This window comes from Euphorbia lathyris, chromosome 3, assembly GCF_963576675.1.
Source record: "Euphorbia lathyris chromosome 3, ddEupLath1.1, whole genome shotgun sequence".
Lineage (NCBI taxonomy): Eukaryota > Viridiplantae > Streptophyta > Magnoliopsida > Malpighiales > Euphorbiaceae > Euphorbia > Euphorbia lathyris.
The window spans coordinates 100,280,293-100,297,546 of NC_088912.1; the positions used below are offsets into that span (position 1 = coordinate 100,280,293).

General features: G+C 36.3%; 1 protein-coding gene across 2 annotated transcripts; it reads right to left on the reverse strand.

Moving 5' to 3' along the window:
- Positions 1-4,053: 4,053 nt before the first annotated feature.
- LOC136223984 (E3 ubiquitin-protein ligase DIS1-like) lies at positions 4,054-7,603 on the reverse strand. 2 transcript variants are annotated; one of them, XM_066012183.1, is made up of 4 exons: positions 7,445-7,603; positions 5,576-5,876; positions 5,076-5,462; positions 4,054-4,728 (listed from the first exon to the last, which is right to left on the reverse strand). In XM_066012183.1, the coding sequence occupies exons 2-4, from the start codon at positions 5,783-5,785 to the stop codon at positions 4,408-4,410; spliced, it is 918 nt and encodes a 305-aa protein (XP_065868255.1). In that variant the 5' UTR covers positions 5,786-5,876; positions 7,445-7,603; the 3' UTR covers positions 4,054-4,407. The 2 variants fall into 2 exon arrangements, with proteins under 2 accessions (XP_065868255.1, XP_065868254.1); XM_066012182.1 differs by having other exon boundaries at positions 5,576-5,879.
- Between the last annotated feature and the right edge of the window lie 9,651 nt (positions 7,604-17,254).

The following is a 17,254-nucleotide window of genomic DNA, read 5'->3' on the forward strand; positions in this document are numbered from 1 at the left end:
ATCATCAGGAGCTTAATATACCAAATAAAAGATCAAGAGTTTAATGAATCAAAAAATGAAAGATCAAAGGTCTAATGATACTTTTTGCCTTTTCTAAATATATGTTGATAAATATTTAACGGTGAATTTCCAAATTCAATTTGGTCATTAAGGTCCATATGAACATTTCTGCTACACGGCATTGACACCTCCCAAAACACCTTCTGTATCCATTATAATACACATTCTAGATTCTGGTGTGAACTTTTCCTTCATTGCTTTGCATAAAAACCTAAGAGGCACGAAGTGTTATATTTAGTAAGTTGAGAGAGCTAATAAGATGCACATGATGAATTGAGAAGACTAATTAATATCATATAGGCACATAAAGAGGTACGAAGTATTAAATTTATTGAGTTGAGATGACTAATAGATTGGTCACTAAGTAGAGGGACCTAAGTAGAAGGGGTTAAGTGACAAAACGGGACAAATTCAGGAAGCGACGGAGGTGTTAAGAAAAAAAAATTAAGTTAGAATTTCTTTCATTAGAAGAAAATTGATTATTTTTTAAAGAGATAAGATGCAAAAATACCTTTAAAATTGACAATGAGTAGCAATTTTACTTCTAACGTCTAATATGATGTGATTTTACCTCTATCATTGGCAAGCTAAGACAATTCCAGACATCATTATAAAACACACACAAAAAATGCTCCTTATTCTGCACCTATTCCATATCAATACATTTTTTTATGATTTAATAATAGAATTGAATATTAAATTCGAGAAAATATTTGGATTTTTTATCCAACTCGTACAAAATATAGTATAATTTTGTTTAAAAAGTTTACTTTTTTCACGTCTATTCATATGTTTGTAATCTAATACTAATAAGTGATAAAATGACGTAATGTGACATGTAGATGACAATATTCATAATTGAAAAGACGGTTTGATATTATTTATTAAATTGATTCAACTTGTCAATATTAGAAGTAAAATTTCTCTTCACATCCAATATAAAGATAAAATTACTTAAAATATTTTTTTTTACCTTTATTCTTTTATATAACCTTAAAATTGACCCTTATCTCAAAAGCATTAATGAAGACTGAAATTTAGTCTTGGACCACCCAATAAGGCTATCAATTTTTCTATAGCTAATAATACAAACTGACCTTTAAGCTTATATGGGTCAAACAACTTGTCCAAAAAGAATCTTTAATTATTTATGGAGTTGATTGCATAAAACTAGTTAATCAACATAAGAATATTTGAAAATTATGTGCAAATGATATATTAAAAGAAATGTACAATACTAATTAAGGTTGACTTGACATCGAAGTTGCTTGCAAATAGGACCAACAACGGTTTGGCCTGGGCGGTATTTTGTGTAACCATGAGGGGCGTTTCTTGTTCGCGTTTGCTGAATCAAAATCGGGTTTGTTGTTGCCTCGTATGGTGGAAGGGTTGGGTTTGAAGAGAGCTTTGCAGTTCGTCCACGATAGGAGTTGACGGGGAATGGGTGTTGAAATGGACGCGAAGGAAGTTGTGCTTGCCATCCACATGGAGGACGAGGATCTAAACGAGTTTGGGGTCTTAATCGTGTCCCGTAAACGACTTCTTGTGGGTAGTTGTGATATGTCTGTCATTTTTAATTATAGCCAGCTAACCAAGTGACGCATTGCTTAGCTAGTGAGGCCAGTCTGGTAATCGGAGCCTGCTTTTTTAAGCACATACGGTCGGCGGATGTATGTTTGCTTCATTTATGAAATTTTATTGAGTTTTGCTCCAAAAAAAAAGATTGACTTGAGTGATTAAGGGTCTTAAATCGTTTAAGTTGGAGATCTTGAGTTCGAGTTCTAGCATACGTAGAAAACTTTAATTGGTTGAGGATTTATCTAAATAGTGTCTGACGAGCCTCAAACCGAGAAATCAGATAAACCATAAAAAAAATAGACAATCAATGCCAATTTTCAAAGAAACATCCAGATCCGCTAGTGACACCCGGAGTTCCACCCGAGGGAGGAAATGCTTCCGCCTATAGATAGAGAAGATTGTTTAGTTCTCCAACTGTGGTTGCTTCAACCCGCTATAAGCCCTCATTTCCTTTTAACACCCTTTAAAAAGTGTCATAGTTTCACACTATCAAGCTATGACTTGAATCATCATGAAGGGTTACTGGAAATATCTTGATCCGCCAACGACAGTTATCGTTCCACCTAATACAAAAGATGATTCCTCCTACTATGTGAACTATTTCACACTCCAATCATGGCTACTTCAACTTTCTACAACCGATGCTTCCACCTATAGGGGAAATTTTAAGGATGACCGATCCTCTCTAGGACCTGTTGGGATTCTGACATTGTCGCCACATTAGATTTTGCGACACATGTCGCAATCCCAACAAGTCTTGGGCGAATCCGGTCATCCCTGGAAAAAAAACCACCAACACTCCGATCATAGCTACTTAAGCCTTCTATAAGCCTCATTTCCTTTAAGACCCCCAAAAAATTATCCTAATTTTGCTCTATCAAGTTATGACTTGAATCATCTGAAGCGGTTACAGGAAACACTTGATACGTCAATAGCATCCATTGTCTAATTCAATTCAAGATATTTTTGTATGCCAAGAAGAGTGTTTAACACTCGTTGGCTTTCTATGATCTCCCATCTTTCTAAAAAATTGTCATTTATTAGCAAGTTATAACTTGAACCATCATAGACAACGGTTGTAAGGAAATATCTTGACCTCCCCATCTGCCCCTAAAAATTGTCACTGTTAGCAAGTTATAACTTGTATCATTAGGGCGATAGTTGTAGAAGAATATCTTGATCCGCCAATAACACCAACGTTCCATCGAAGAAGCGAGATGTTTTCACTACAAAAATGACTCTTTTCCCCTAAAAATTGCGACGTTGGCTTTCTATAATACCACATGTCCCCCTAAAAATTGTCATTGTTGGTAAAATTTGTCATTATTAACGAGTTATGATTTAAATAACGTGGGATGATGTTAAGGAAATATCTAGATCCTCCATTCCCTAGCAAGTTATGACTTGAATCATCATCGTAAGAGAATATCTCAACCCACCAATAGCAAGATGTTTCCACCTACAAAAAGGACTCTTCCCCTAAAAATTATCATTTCAACTTTCCATAATTACCCAAGTCCACTGTTCGAAATGAAGGCCGTCTGCAACGCCTAGGCTCCGCCTAGGCGCTCGAAATCGAGAATCCGTTCCGATTTTCTACAATTAGTCCCTTTAGGCGTTTTATTGACTTCTATGTGATTTTCAACCGCCTGGGCTCCGCCTAGGCCACCTCGACACCACCCAGACCGTCTAGGTACCGGCTAAACGATAATGAACAAAAGCATTTTTTATTGTGAATTTATTTTTTGCTTTATTATAATTCACTTTTAGGTTGTTTTAATGATATTGTTGTTAAAATGTTGATGTTTGTGCAATTTTAAAGATATATGTTGCAAATATACGTGTTTTTCTATATTAAATAATTTTATATTATGATTTTTAGATAATATAACACATATTTTAATTGAATTTATACAATAATTTGTTGGTTAATAAGTAAAAAATACAAAAATACAAATCCGATTAATCGCCGATTAATCTCCGACTAATCCCTGATTAATCCTCGAGGGCTATGTCCGCCCGACTAGCGCCTAGCGTTTTTTACAACCTTGCCCAAGTCTCCCTAAAATTTAAAGTTATGACTTAAATCATAAGGGACGATTGGTGGGAAATATCTTGATCCCTTATCTTGCTCGGTTTTAGGGAAATATCTTGATCCTCTGTCTCCCTCTAAAAGTAGCAAGTTATAACTTGAAACATCAAGGTAACGTTTATAGCAGAATATTTTGATCCGCCAATAACACCCAACATTAAACGAGATGTTTCCACCTACAAAAAGGATTCTTCCCTAGTTCCACCCCAACAAGTTATGACTCGAATCATCAAGTTTAAGAGTTAATGTCTCGAAAGTTAATACAATAAAAGTAGACGACAACAACCCAAAATTAGCAGTCCTATGATAAATGAACTCCATGATTATCGACAAATAGCTAACTGTTCCATAATTCAATTATAAAGTAGATGCAAATTGGAACAAGATTTACCAAAAAATTTAAATCAATAATAATGAAATCCTGAACAGAAAGCTTCAAGTAATTACCACCTAATTACTGACTAAACAGCTACTTAATTACCTAAATCCTCTATGCAAAATAATGCAACCAGTCAGTATCTTCACACCCATGTATTCAATGCTTGGAAAAGCTCTGTATTCAATGCTTGGAAAAGCAAAAAGAGCTTGCTTGCTTCCTATAATTCAAAAAATACATGAACCGAAGACTTCAATCTACTCAAAACCTGGTCCTAAAACAGTAGGGGAACGTCCAGGAGTTACTGTTCTTTCCAAATGCGTCCGGTAACTCGAAGCTTCAGTTCCTTCCGATCGCCACCAGAGAAGAAAAGAGCCACATTGCGTTGTATGATGAGGCCATCGAAACTGTCTCGGACCTTTCTGTGGCTGTCTCTTATGCTCCTAGGTACCCCTTGCCATATCATTTTCCTTCCGCTCCCACCCACCTCGAGGCTGTAGCTGTAGTTCTTTGCCTCGTTGTCGTCGCCCATGAACCTCAAGAATGCTATGTAGACGGGAGCCATTCCGAGCTGGAATGCTTCGAAATGTAGACAAAAGTACTGACCAAAGCAGCTGAAGACCTGCAAATGGAACATATAAAAGTGTCAAAAACAAAAAAAAATGGCACACTCGTGATTATAGTTTTGGAAAAGAATCTATTTGAAGAACTTCCACGGTTATTCTAGCATACAATGATGTTAGTTCCGATTTGAGTCCATCGACAAATGCACATGAAATTTTGAAAGTTTAACTCAAAGATTCATTCTTAGACAGGCATAAATTTGCAGGAATAAAATAATCAATGTGTACTACGTTACGTACTAACTCTGACTTAAATGAATCAAACGAAATTATAGGGTTAAGACAGGCTCAATGGAAAGCTATGACATTTTGCAGTTGAAATATAGCTCAAATTATTAAACCATACCGTTAGCATCCAAGTTGCATTCTCGACTTCATGTGGATTAGATTTGACATATCGATGGTTAAAAGTACTGCCGCTATGCATGTCAACTTTGTGATCATCTTTCAGATGGGCCACCAGATCAGGAATATCGCCAATGACAGTGCATTCAGATCCAGCATAAGGGCAACTGTACGGTCTATATGCACATTGCGATTCGTGCTTTAGCTTGCTGTAGTACGGGTATATGCCAATGCAGCCAAAATTCTGATATTTACAAGGAAGTTCAAGAGAAGCAGCAACCTTCTCTAATGCAAGACATCTGATATTGCCAAGTTCATGCCTGCAAGTTGGGCACCTATTATGAACTCGGGGTTTGCATCCGGAACATAATGTGTGACCGTTCATGCACTGCCAAAGGAAAAGAATGACCAATGAATCCAAATTGTAAATACATCTATTGTGTCTTCGGTGCACAAAAGACACGTCGAGGTACAAGAAAACAACACAAGCTAGAAGCAAACCTGGTGAATGGGAGGATACATGGCATTTAAACAGACAGGGCACTCCAATAGCTCACGAACACTGCTCGAAACAGTCAAAGTTGGTTTCAGTGTTGGTAGTGCAGGATCAATCACACTTTCCTCAACATCCAACATGTCTTCATTTTGAGGAGGATCAATAACCTCTGGCTTAATTCGCAAATCTTCGAAAAACAGAGTCGCAGATGCCATGCTAATTTAACCACTCTTACCAACAAATCTTCTTCCCAACTAAATCTTCTTGCTTGATTTGTTGAAAGGTCTTGACAAGTGTTTCTTCAACCTACTAACAAGATTCATCACAAAAGAAAAACTTAACATCTATTTAACATGGAAATGGATATGGATACGAAAATTGTAACAGAAACCAAGAACAATATTTGCAAAAACTATAGAAAACAGAAACATGAGGAAAATGTCTAAATAAGAAAATACAAAGGTATATCTATAAACTTTTAAAATTATAATGATGTCTGTTTAATTATAAATATATATATATATATAGACGTCACAAAAAAAATTACATACAAGTTATAGAAAAAGAAAAAGAATCATTTATTTTGAAAGCTTATAGAAGATGATCTAAAAAAAATTAGGAATTTACATTGATGAACTCAGGAGCGAAGACATGGGCCTAGAGAGGCCCCATCCCACAACCGACAGAATCACCCCTTTTAGGGATAGTTACTGCCCCTTTCTATAGAAGATTGGGATTGGGGGTGTGAAGATAGAGTGGAAAAACAAATTTCATATAGGCAGATGAAAATTGGCCCCCCAATCACCAGTGGATGAACTTCTGTCTTCTGAAAACAGATTACATTCTAGGAAAAGAGTTCCCAATTTTCTTAAATTACAGAATTGTGGCCCGAATATTAAGTCCAAGTTTCCAAAGTATTCGATTTCTAAAACAGATACCAAAACATGAAACGTTCTAAAATCAAAATTTCAGTCTAACATAGAACATAATACACAATGCAAGCTTATCAAGCGACACAAAAATACAATGAACATCAACTCACAGATTTTTTCCACTAAGAGAATGTCGGAAAGACTGAAACAATCACTCTTTCACAGCACAGGAAAGAGAAATTTAAATTCAATTAGCAAAGATAGAGCACAAGTAAATAACAACCAGTTCAACTACTCTTACTCGAAAGATACCGAAACATTAATTTGATAGAATCAAAACATGATTTGTCTAAAACGGAGGCTTAATGCATCAGCTGCCCTAACTTGTCCAAAAAGCTTCACTGGCCATGAACTTACATGCATCAGTTGCCCTCAAACTTGCATAGTGTCTCCTTAGCCCCTAAACTTGCTTAAAGTGTGTGATTAAGTCTCTAAATCTATAAAAATTCCATAAAGGTGTAAAAAGTAGAAAGTTAATTTGTTTCAATGATTTAGAATCACAAATTAGCAATTCATTTTTTAAGTTTTGAATTTTACGTATACCACAAGTTCAGAAGGGCAATATGCCCCTAAAAAAAAACACAGGTAACAAATAGGTTAGTTTAAGCAATTTGAGAGTGCTAAAACACTCTTTACAAGTTTAGGCCCAATCAAGCTTTTGCGACAAAAGAAAATTTTAATTTCCATTAGCAAAGATAGAGTAAAACTGAACAAAACCCAGTTCAACTACACTTATCCAGACCATACCGCATCATTAATTCGATAGAATCAAAACATTAAGTGTCCAAAACGAAGATCGTCTAAACTAAACTTCCCGAAATTTCAGTATAAAAGAAACCCCCAAATCAAAACCTACAGAAAAATCTTCAACAGATCTCGAATATTCCAAAAGTAACGAACCAATAGAGACAACAATAGATCAACAGGTGAAAGGGGAGGTACCTCTGAAGAAGATTCTGAAACCAGAACTCGCTGCAGAAGGAGACATTGAGGGGAAAATCAAAGAGAAACGGAGGAGAAAGAGAGGAGAATGGGTAAATGTGTGTCCGAGTATTGAATGGTAACGCAATAAATAACAAGAAACGCGAAGAAATCCGCGTAATTGCAGAGAGAGAATCGGAAGTTTTTCAAATTAAAGTCATAGAGAGGAGCGTGTAGAGAGAAGAACGAAAGACCGGGGGCAGAATAGGAAACAGAAATTTCTTGAGAAAATACAAAAAAAAAAATGAGGTAGTATTGTATTTGTGGGTCCCGTCGTCGTTTTAACCGGACGTTTGCGTATTACTATTGGGTAAATTACATCTATGGCCACTAAATTTTACTTATTTTAGGGGTGTTTCGTATTTACTCCTTTTAGGGGTGTTTCGTATTTACTCCCTCTATTCCATTATATAAGTCATTTTAGGGTAAAAAAATTCTCTTTCATGTCACTATTGGGTAATAAATATTGGGATATTAAAAAACACATATATTAATACAAAAAATTTAATATTTGGATCAAAACACTAAATTAAAAGTTTTTGGAATCCTAAAATGACTTATATTTAGGTAAAAAACTAGTAATTTACTAGAATGACTTATATAATGGAATCAAATGAGTATCTTTTTGGAGTGTTTCAGGTGTTTAGTTAGTAACCTCTTATTTATCTTTTATATCTTAAAAGTAGCAGTTTATAAAAAATAGCGGATCTCTGTTTTTTTTTTAAATAGTTTTTCCAATAGCAAACAGTAGATAAACCAAACGGGCCCTTAATATTGTGGCTACTGAACTTCAATTTTTAACGATATAGCTACTAAGGGCCCGTTTGTTTTACCTACTGTTTGCTGTTACGGTTTGCTGTTTACTGTTGGAAAATGCTAATTTTCCAAAAAGCAGAGATTCTCTGCTTTTGCAAAAGGCTGCTTTTCAGGTGTAAAAGGCAAACAGGATGTCATTAACCAAACACTTAATGCTGCTTTTCAACTGTAAAAGGCAAACAGGAGAAGTCTAACCAAACACCTAAAACTCTGTCTTTTAAAATGAAAAAGGCAAAGAGGATGTGAAAATTAGGTAAACAAACACCCCCTAAACTTTAGATTTTTTAACATTGGTGGATACTCAACGCTTCAAAACGACCGTTAACGACTTTAAAATAAAAAATCTGAAAAGGTAATGATATTTTAAGAAACGTTAATTCTTGAAAATTTTCATTTTGACGTTATTTAGGTGTTGTTTGGTTATGAGAGTAAAAGCTCCAAAAATATGATTTTGAAAAATAAAAAATGTAATTTCATGATAAATGTCGTTCTAAACAACTTTAGTTTTTGAATATATATTTTTTTTTGAGATTTTTAACGGTCATTTTGATGAGTTAGTTAAAATTGAGTGGACAACGATATTAAAAAGTGTAAAGTTCAATAATTATATCGTTAAAAATTGAAATTTAGTGGTTATAATATTAAACTGGGTAAAATTTAGTGGTCATGGATGTAATTTACCTATTAAGGTATTGTATTTGTGGGTCCTTCCAAGTTTAAACGGACGTTTTTCTTAGGATATAAAGGCTTATTTGGGAAGATATCTTGCGTGTTATTTACCGTATGAAATATTCCTATACGTTTTCCTATTTTGAATACTTCATAAATGCAAAATATAAATAAGGGTTGGTTTGGTTCATTGGATCATGTTTGTTGTTATTAGACTTGACAATTATTGTATTTATCTTTAATATTTACATGGACTTTAATGATCAAGTGAATTTGTTCATTCACTGATAGATCTAGGTTTATTTAATCTAAGTCGTATGATATTTTGAATCTCCACCTTAGAGCATCTCCAAGAGACTCTTAGTGTATTCTCTAAAAATAATATAAATAATTGACTCTTAGTGATTTAAGAGTGACTAAGATATATCATCTCCAATAATGCTCTCTATATCCACTCCTTATTTATTATTATATTATTAAGATTATTATTTATTGTTATATGTACCAACGGTGTGAGGAGAGCGACACCTCAATAATAAATTATTGATAAAAAAAATGAAGTTATGACACACTAAGAGGTGGAGAGATGTTCTCTATTAATAGAGATGATGAAGAGGCTCTTAGTGGTTTGAGAAGCCACTAAGAAGCTGTTGGAGATGATTTTTACTCTCTCTCCTCAAAGTTTAAGGGTGTTGTTAAACCCAGCCCCATTTTCCCACCCCTAGCCCTTTAAAAGGACGAAATTGCCCTTTCATGGGTTTTGAGGAGGGGAAAAGATATTTTTTTTGTCAATCCGACACGCGGGCGTGTGGCCATCACGCCTCACCTCGCGGTCGGGCGTATAAATATCACGCCTCACCGTGTGGTTGGGCATGATAGCCCCACGCCTCACCGCAAGGTCGGGCGTGTGGCTGTCACGTCCGACCACGCGGTGAGGCGTGATAGCCACACGCCCGCGGGTCGGATTGGCAAAAAAAATAGCTTTTTAACCCCGTAAATAGTTTGTTAAACCCGTAAATAGTCCGTTAACCCCGTAAATAGTCCGTTAAACCCGTATATACAGAATTGTACTTAAAACCTAAAAATAATATAAGTAAATTAATAAATATTATTAATCACAACATATAAAACTAATATAATCTAGTCCAAGCCTCCCTCCTTTCAGCGTATAGATTCTCCAAGTGACGAACACTCGGATGACAAAATAAACGCCATTGGGTGGCAATGGGAGGCACTGGAAACGCAGGATGTAAATAAAGACGTATGTAGTGACGATAACTCCCCAAATGACAAAGCACGATCTCTCGCTCTGGTGGTCTTCCATCGTCCGAACGCATCGACAGTATAGTGCAACATCCTAATTGTTGTGTAGCAAAGAAGAAAATTATTGCGTTCAATGCAGATGCAGCAGCAAATAAGTCATCCGGACTCACCATCCAGTGGGACTCACCACAACCTGCTCCTGCCCATTTAATACGTGTGACGGCAGCATCAAATCTGTTCCCGTACACTGGCGCATAAAGATCACGGTTTGCCCGCATCTCATTCTCTATGAGCACTCTCATCAGCTTCCACTCCTCTTGGTTATAGATGATGGCATCGGCTAAAACACGAAATCCACAGTTACCATCTGCTACAACATCATGGAATCCAGTAATAAATGGTACGATGAGACTTTGGACCCGATGTAAATGCTGGTAACCGGCGATATCCGCATCAAATCCGACTGAAAATATTAATATATGAAATTTATCAATAAAAAAATATTTACTTAAACTTCAACATATATATAAATGAAATAAAATATACCCGGCATTTGGCTGTTATGCACAGATGAGGATGAGGAACGGTCTCGACTTCGACTACTCCTCGATCCTGAGGACCGTGCTCGACCTCGTGGTGCCTGATTGTACTCCCATGCACTCGGATTTCATTTTGTTGATGAATTTCCCTTTGGTCTACCCCTAACGGTGTCTTTGACCTCAGGTTCTTTGAAGCCACTTTGTTCCGGGTTTATCTGATCATGAATCATCATCGATATGCTACGCACCATTGAAGGATCTAATTTTTCAACCGGTGATCCTCAGACCCGTCAGCATATTCTGGAGCAATAACTGGTATGTCACTCAACCCTTTAAACACAAGAGATCTCCAAAAAGGATGGATGCGGTCAACACGGACCGATTCATCGGTGTCAATATATGTTTTAAGCTCACATGCACACGGAATGCCATGAGTCATGGGCAACACGCATCCGCATTCACTTACCACATCCATACTCAATCCCTGCATACGCTTGAGCTCATCATTTAGTACAGCCAAGCAGTAATGTGAAATGTGTAAGTCGAGATACTCAAAAGTTGCTCCACAGTGATTCACCGCAGATCATCTTCTTGAGTCCTCGAGTGAGTATCTGATTATATACAGTGAAGGATTACAAAACTAATGTATTAAATTTTAAAAGATTAAAGCAAATAACAGAATAAATGTCTTACTTGATCGCCTCGATCTGAGCCTCAATGTCTTTGTGCACCTTCGCCCACACTGTATCGAGTGCACCAGTAGATGAATTCAACCACTGTTTCAACTGTGCATGTGAACTCTCCACTCGACAGGTTGTGGTGTTTCCTAAGTGCAACACCTTGTTCGTCCATGCTCGATAAAACTTCTCTTTATGCACTAGCCACGTGGTCTCCACGTACTTAATCACACCAGGCCAATTGCCAGTAGTATTCTTCATGGCTACTACTGCCGCCTCATATTCGGCTACTATCGGGGCTTCAATAATACGTTTCCATTTGGAATTCTTAAAAATTTCACCAAACTTCTTCATTCCACTCAACTTGCCTACTCTATCCTCCACATCTTTATTAATATGCCATGTGCACAATAAATGATGAGAATGTGGAAATACCTCATGAACCGGCCGCATCAGTCCTAACTCCCGGTCTGTAGCAATGGCTGTCGGATGCACATCAGGTTGGAGCAAAAGCTTCAATTTTTGTAACACCCACATATAACTACCCTCAGTTTCATCCTTCATGATTGCATAGGCGATCAAGAAATTTTTGTTTGAAGGCGTCATTCCAATGATTTCAAAGAATGGCATCTTATACTTGTTTGTTTTATATGTTGAATCCATACCAACAAACAAGTAATAAGATCGGAACTGTGTGATCGATGTTGGATGTGCCATAAATAAATGAGTCACGACATTGCTGCCCGGCACCGCTTGCGTCCAATGTATGTAGTCCTTAGCTATAGCAAGTCGATAAAACTGACCGATTACATCCCGACCCTCAAAGCTCTCAGTCCTTATTTTCTCCCTATAATTATAGATATGTCTTTGTGTCGGGCAATCCTCCAGATGTTTTTCTTTGATTGCAGCAAAAATAGCACAAGGCTTAGCTTGAGCTGAACTCATTTCACGAACAAGTTTTTTAGAAGCAGGGCTTAGTCCGCTCATCTGTCTGTAGCCCTGACGATATACAGCCAACTGATGACAGTGCTGTCCTCTCTCTCCAGGAATCCCATTCACCACCCAACCGCCCAATTCAGCGATTTCCATAACCTTTATCTGGAATTTGCAACCACAGTACTTTGTTTTTGTATTCTTCCTAAGTATAACATCCTCATCCATCTCCTTTTGCCTTTTATAATTCTTAACACCACGAGCACATTTAACCAATATCCACTTTGACTTACGCCCCGTCTTGTGCGATGCTGTGGTTAACTCGAACCCGATCCCAATTGCCGTCTGTTTTGCCCAGTTAACAGCTTCATTATATGTTTGGAACGTTTGTTTGGAAAAAAGCTGCGAGCTGTAATCTATGCCGTTTCCGTCAAATTGTTCCCACGAAGCCTCCTGTACATGATAAATAACGAGCATTACATTCCAAAACGTGACATTTCTACCACTTTCGGTGTCTAAAACCGAAAAACAGCCACAACTATGCTCGGACGTGTGAGCATCACGCCTCACCACATGGTGGGGCGTATGAGTATCACGCCCGACCACATGGTGGGGCGTTTGAACATCACGCCTCACCACATGGTCGGGCGTGGGGCTATCACGCCTCACCATGTGGTGGGGTGTGATGTTCATACGCCTCACCATATGGCGAGGCGTGATGCTCACACGCCCGAGTGCCGAACCAGCAATCTTTTTTAAATTGAAATTTCAGAAATGCAAGGATGTTGAATCGGAAAAATACCTCGAATTCAGACACAGCATCACTCCCGTCTCCTCTCGGTGATAACGGATTGTCTTCCATCAAACGTGTTGTCTTTGAATCGGATGAAAATGTATTTGGGAGACTTTGAGAGAGTTTGGGAGGGATTCAAATTTTTGGTTTTTGGTTAAAGGCGGTTACGTCTTTTTCGGGGGCTGGAAGTGTGAAAATGGGGCTGGGGTTAGTACAAGTTTAACTTAAGAGCCAATTTAAGAGGCTGTTGGAGATGCTCTTAAGATTCTAATGAGTCTAGACCTAATGGTGAATGACTAAATACTGTATGGTCATTAAGGTCCATGTGATCAAAACCGTCGTACTTATATCGTGTTATTTTTTGGTTCGTATTAAAAAGAGTAGATTCAAACTCAATAAAAAACTTTCGTGTTACAATCGGATTAACCTATTCGGATTAATGTCGATTTCGTGTCGTATTTTTTTGTTACATGTAATTTTCTTAGGGTTAATTATAAGTAGATCCTCTGTGGTTACACGGATTTACAAATGGATACTAGTAGTATTTTTCATTACAAACGCAACCTTATGTTTTATGGTTTGTAAAATTTTCAATTTTTTTATTTTGCCAAATTTGGCCGATAACGATCTCAAAATAAAAATTCGCAATAGTTAAATGATATTTTAAACAACTTTAATTCTTCAAATTTTTAGTTTTGAGGTCATTTAAATGTTTTTTTTATGAGAGAAAGATAACGTTTAGAGAGAGAAAACTCCAAAAATGATGATTTTGAAAAATTAAAAATATGGTTCTTACTATGATATTAAACAAGTTTAATTCTTAAAAAAATCATTTTGAGTTCGTTGGCTGCTAAATTTGGAAGAGTACAAAAAATGAAAATTTTACAAACCATAGGATTATGTTTGTAACAAAAAATATCATAGGTATCCATCTGCAAATCCATGTAACCACATGACATCTACTTGTAATTATCATTTTTCATGCCTATATATTAATAATAACTTTTAAAAATATAAGAGTAAAAAAAGATTTGGTATCATTTTTAAATATTTTATGTCATTTTAGATTAGTATGTTAACATTAACTCATAACATCCAGATATTATCCTTGGGGCAAAACCATAAAAATCCACAAGTAGAAGAATCAATTATGTCACTAAAGGAGATCCGTCAGGTCAAGGCATACGCCAGAAGCCATACGCCATAAAGTCTTTGCCACGTGGATACGTCTCGTAAATACCATTCGCCATAAAGGATCCACATCCGCCAAGCAGACATAAACACGCCATCCGAAGTAGATCTGTTTCTAATGTCACCAAGTTGTTATCAAGGAAACCGTCACAATTAATAGTATTAAATGGTTCCTTAAAAGCACTAACGGTCTGACATAAAGAATGTAGCGTTAAGACACATTAAAGGGCATTAAATGAAGGATTGCTTTGATGGTTATGGAATTTAGTAAAATACCTCTACTACGAAATATTCAAGGTACACTTTCTAAATCTCTATTTTGTGCTTATAGTTTATTCTCTCTAGAATCATTACTGACTTAAGCATCGAAGTGTCCCCGGCCGAAACTAACAACGCCTCACATGGAAGCATTCTGGTGAAAGGAAATTCTGTGAATATCAATTGGTGCGGTGAAGGTGGAGCTCTAAGCTTAATAGAGTTTTCACCACGAGCATAATGACCTCGGAGGGACCGACCCCTTCCACTGGTGGGACTACCATTCCACCCTCTGCTGGGAATAATACAAATTTCATAGGGAATCACACTCTCCCGGAGGACCCTGTAATTCGACCAACACATGAATTCTCACCTCAATCCTTCCATGAACAAGTCGTTACAATAGCAAACAATTTGGGTCACCAAGCCGCCGAACATGTAAGATTAATGTTGGCAAATCCACCCGTAGGAGGAGCAATAAGCGGCAGACCCCCAGCCTATGGCCATGGAGGACAATTTGGAGCTGGAAATAACCAAAGGCATTAGGATGACCTAACAAATCCAGGATCCTAGGGATTTATATTGGGAACAGGGGCTCATCTTTCTTCTTTTTTGGAGCAAAGAGAGAGCTCTCAAATTCAACGTAGTACGATGAATGCCACTTTCACAGAGACGAGACATGCCGTTATGCCAAGGCGATTGCTCCATGATCCAGAGGGTCCTCGTAGGAAAAAAGCGGCGCCTAGCAACGTGATGGGTGTTGAACATCCTCAAAATCGTGACAGATCACAACCACGTCGAGATGCTCGCCAGAATACAATTGAGGGTAGTATCGAGGTAGGGAGCGATCACGTTCCTTTCCGAGACACTCACCAGAACCCCTAACATCTAAAATAATGCAATTTTACTCCTACCATCTAAAATGATGTAATTTTACTCATAATATTGACAGCTAAGAGCAATTGTATCCCTAATATTGACAAGTTGGGTCAATTTTAGACATCATTATAAAACATAGATATTTTGTTCTTTATGCTACACCAGTTGCATAACCATTGTTCCTAAAAAAAATTCATATTTTGTTGTGATTTAATAATAGAATTTGAGATATTCACATTTCTAGTGAGAGAGCTTCTCTCTGATTTTTGGTAATCTTCTGCCTTTTTTCTATTCTAAATATCCCATTCTTTCAGATTCCTACCATTATCACTGCCGCTCAATGTTTCTGATCTTGCTTGTTAACCAGGTTTACTCTTAGAGGAAGAAGAAGGAAGCATTTAGGTTTAGATTTAGTTTTTAGGTTCAGATCTACTTTTTCTTGTTAGCTTGAAATTTATATTCCTTATTGAACTTCTTTTTCCGTCAAATCTACACTTGTTAGCTATATTTCTTTTATTTATTTTTTTGTTTGTCTTAGTAAGAGTGGAAAAAGTCCATCTCGTCTGTAGATTTATATATCTATGTGGTTGCAAAAAAAAAAAAAAACGAGATCTGAACGTCCGGAAAGCCTAAATAATGATGTATGGGTTACAACGTTTTTTCAACGAGATTTGACTTACGAGAAGGATATGATTTCTATTTTTTATTGTATTTGTACTTTTTGTTTTATTGCTCTTTATAGTCTTTTTATTGCTCTTTCTAGTCTCTTTTATTCCCTTTATGGATCTTGTACTGGCTGTAGCCTATATGGATGAGGGGTCTTATTCATTGTATCTGTATTTTTAATCTAATGGAATGATATATGACATTTTTATTAAAAAAAATAAAATAATAGAATTTAAGATTTATATTTTTAAATTCGGTAAAATATTTAATTTTTTTTGTCCAACTCATACAAAATACCGTATATTTCTTTAATTTTTCTTATTTTTCTTCACATCTAATCATATGTTTGTGATTTGTTACTAATTAGTGATAAAAAAAATGAAGCACGTAGGAAGTGTAGGTGGCAAGATTCATGACTAATAAGACAGTTTGATAAAATATTTGTCAAACTGACCCAACTTATTAATGTTAGGAGTAAAATTGTTCTTGGCTGTCAAAGTTATGGATAAAATTGTACCATTTTAGACATTTAAGAAACGTAGATGATAAGATTCATGATAGATAAGACAATTTGATAAATTATTTCTCAAATTGACCTAACTTATTAATGTTAGGGGTAAAATTGTTCTTGACTGCGAACGTTATAAATAAAATTGCACAAATGTTCTTGACTGCGAACATTATAAATAAAATTGCACAATTTTAAATAGGAATAAGGTACCAAAATATGTCTATGGTTTTGAAAAAGTATCAATTTAGTCTCTACGTACAAAAATAACACCAATATAAACTTAATATTTTAAAAAAGTATCAATTTAGGTCTCGATAACAAAATGTGACAAATCTTTCATATTATTCCATTAAGTTATTATTTATCTCTTCACATACAATTGACAAATCTTAACGAAATAATATGAATGACGTGTCACATTTCGTTATCAAAACCTAAATTAGTACTATTTTTTTAAAACATTAAGGGCTTGTTTGTTTAACCTACTGTTTGTTGTTGCTGTTTGCTGTTACGGTTTGCTGTTTCCTGTTACGGTTTGCTGTTTGCTGTTGGAAAAAGCTGTTTTTCCAAAAAGCAGAG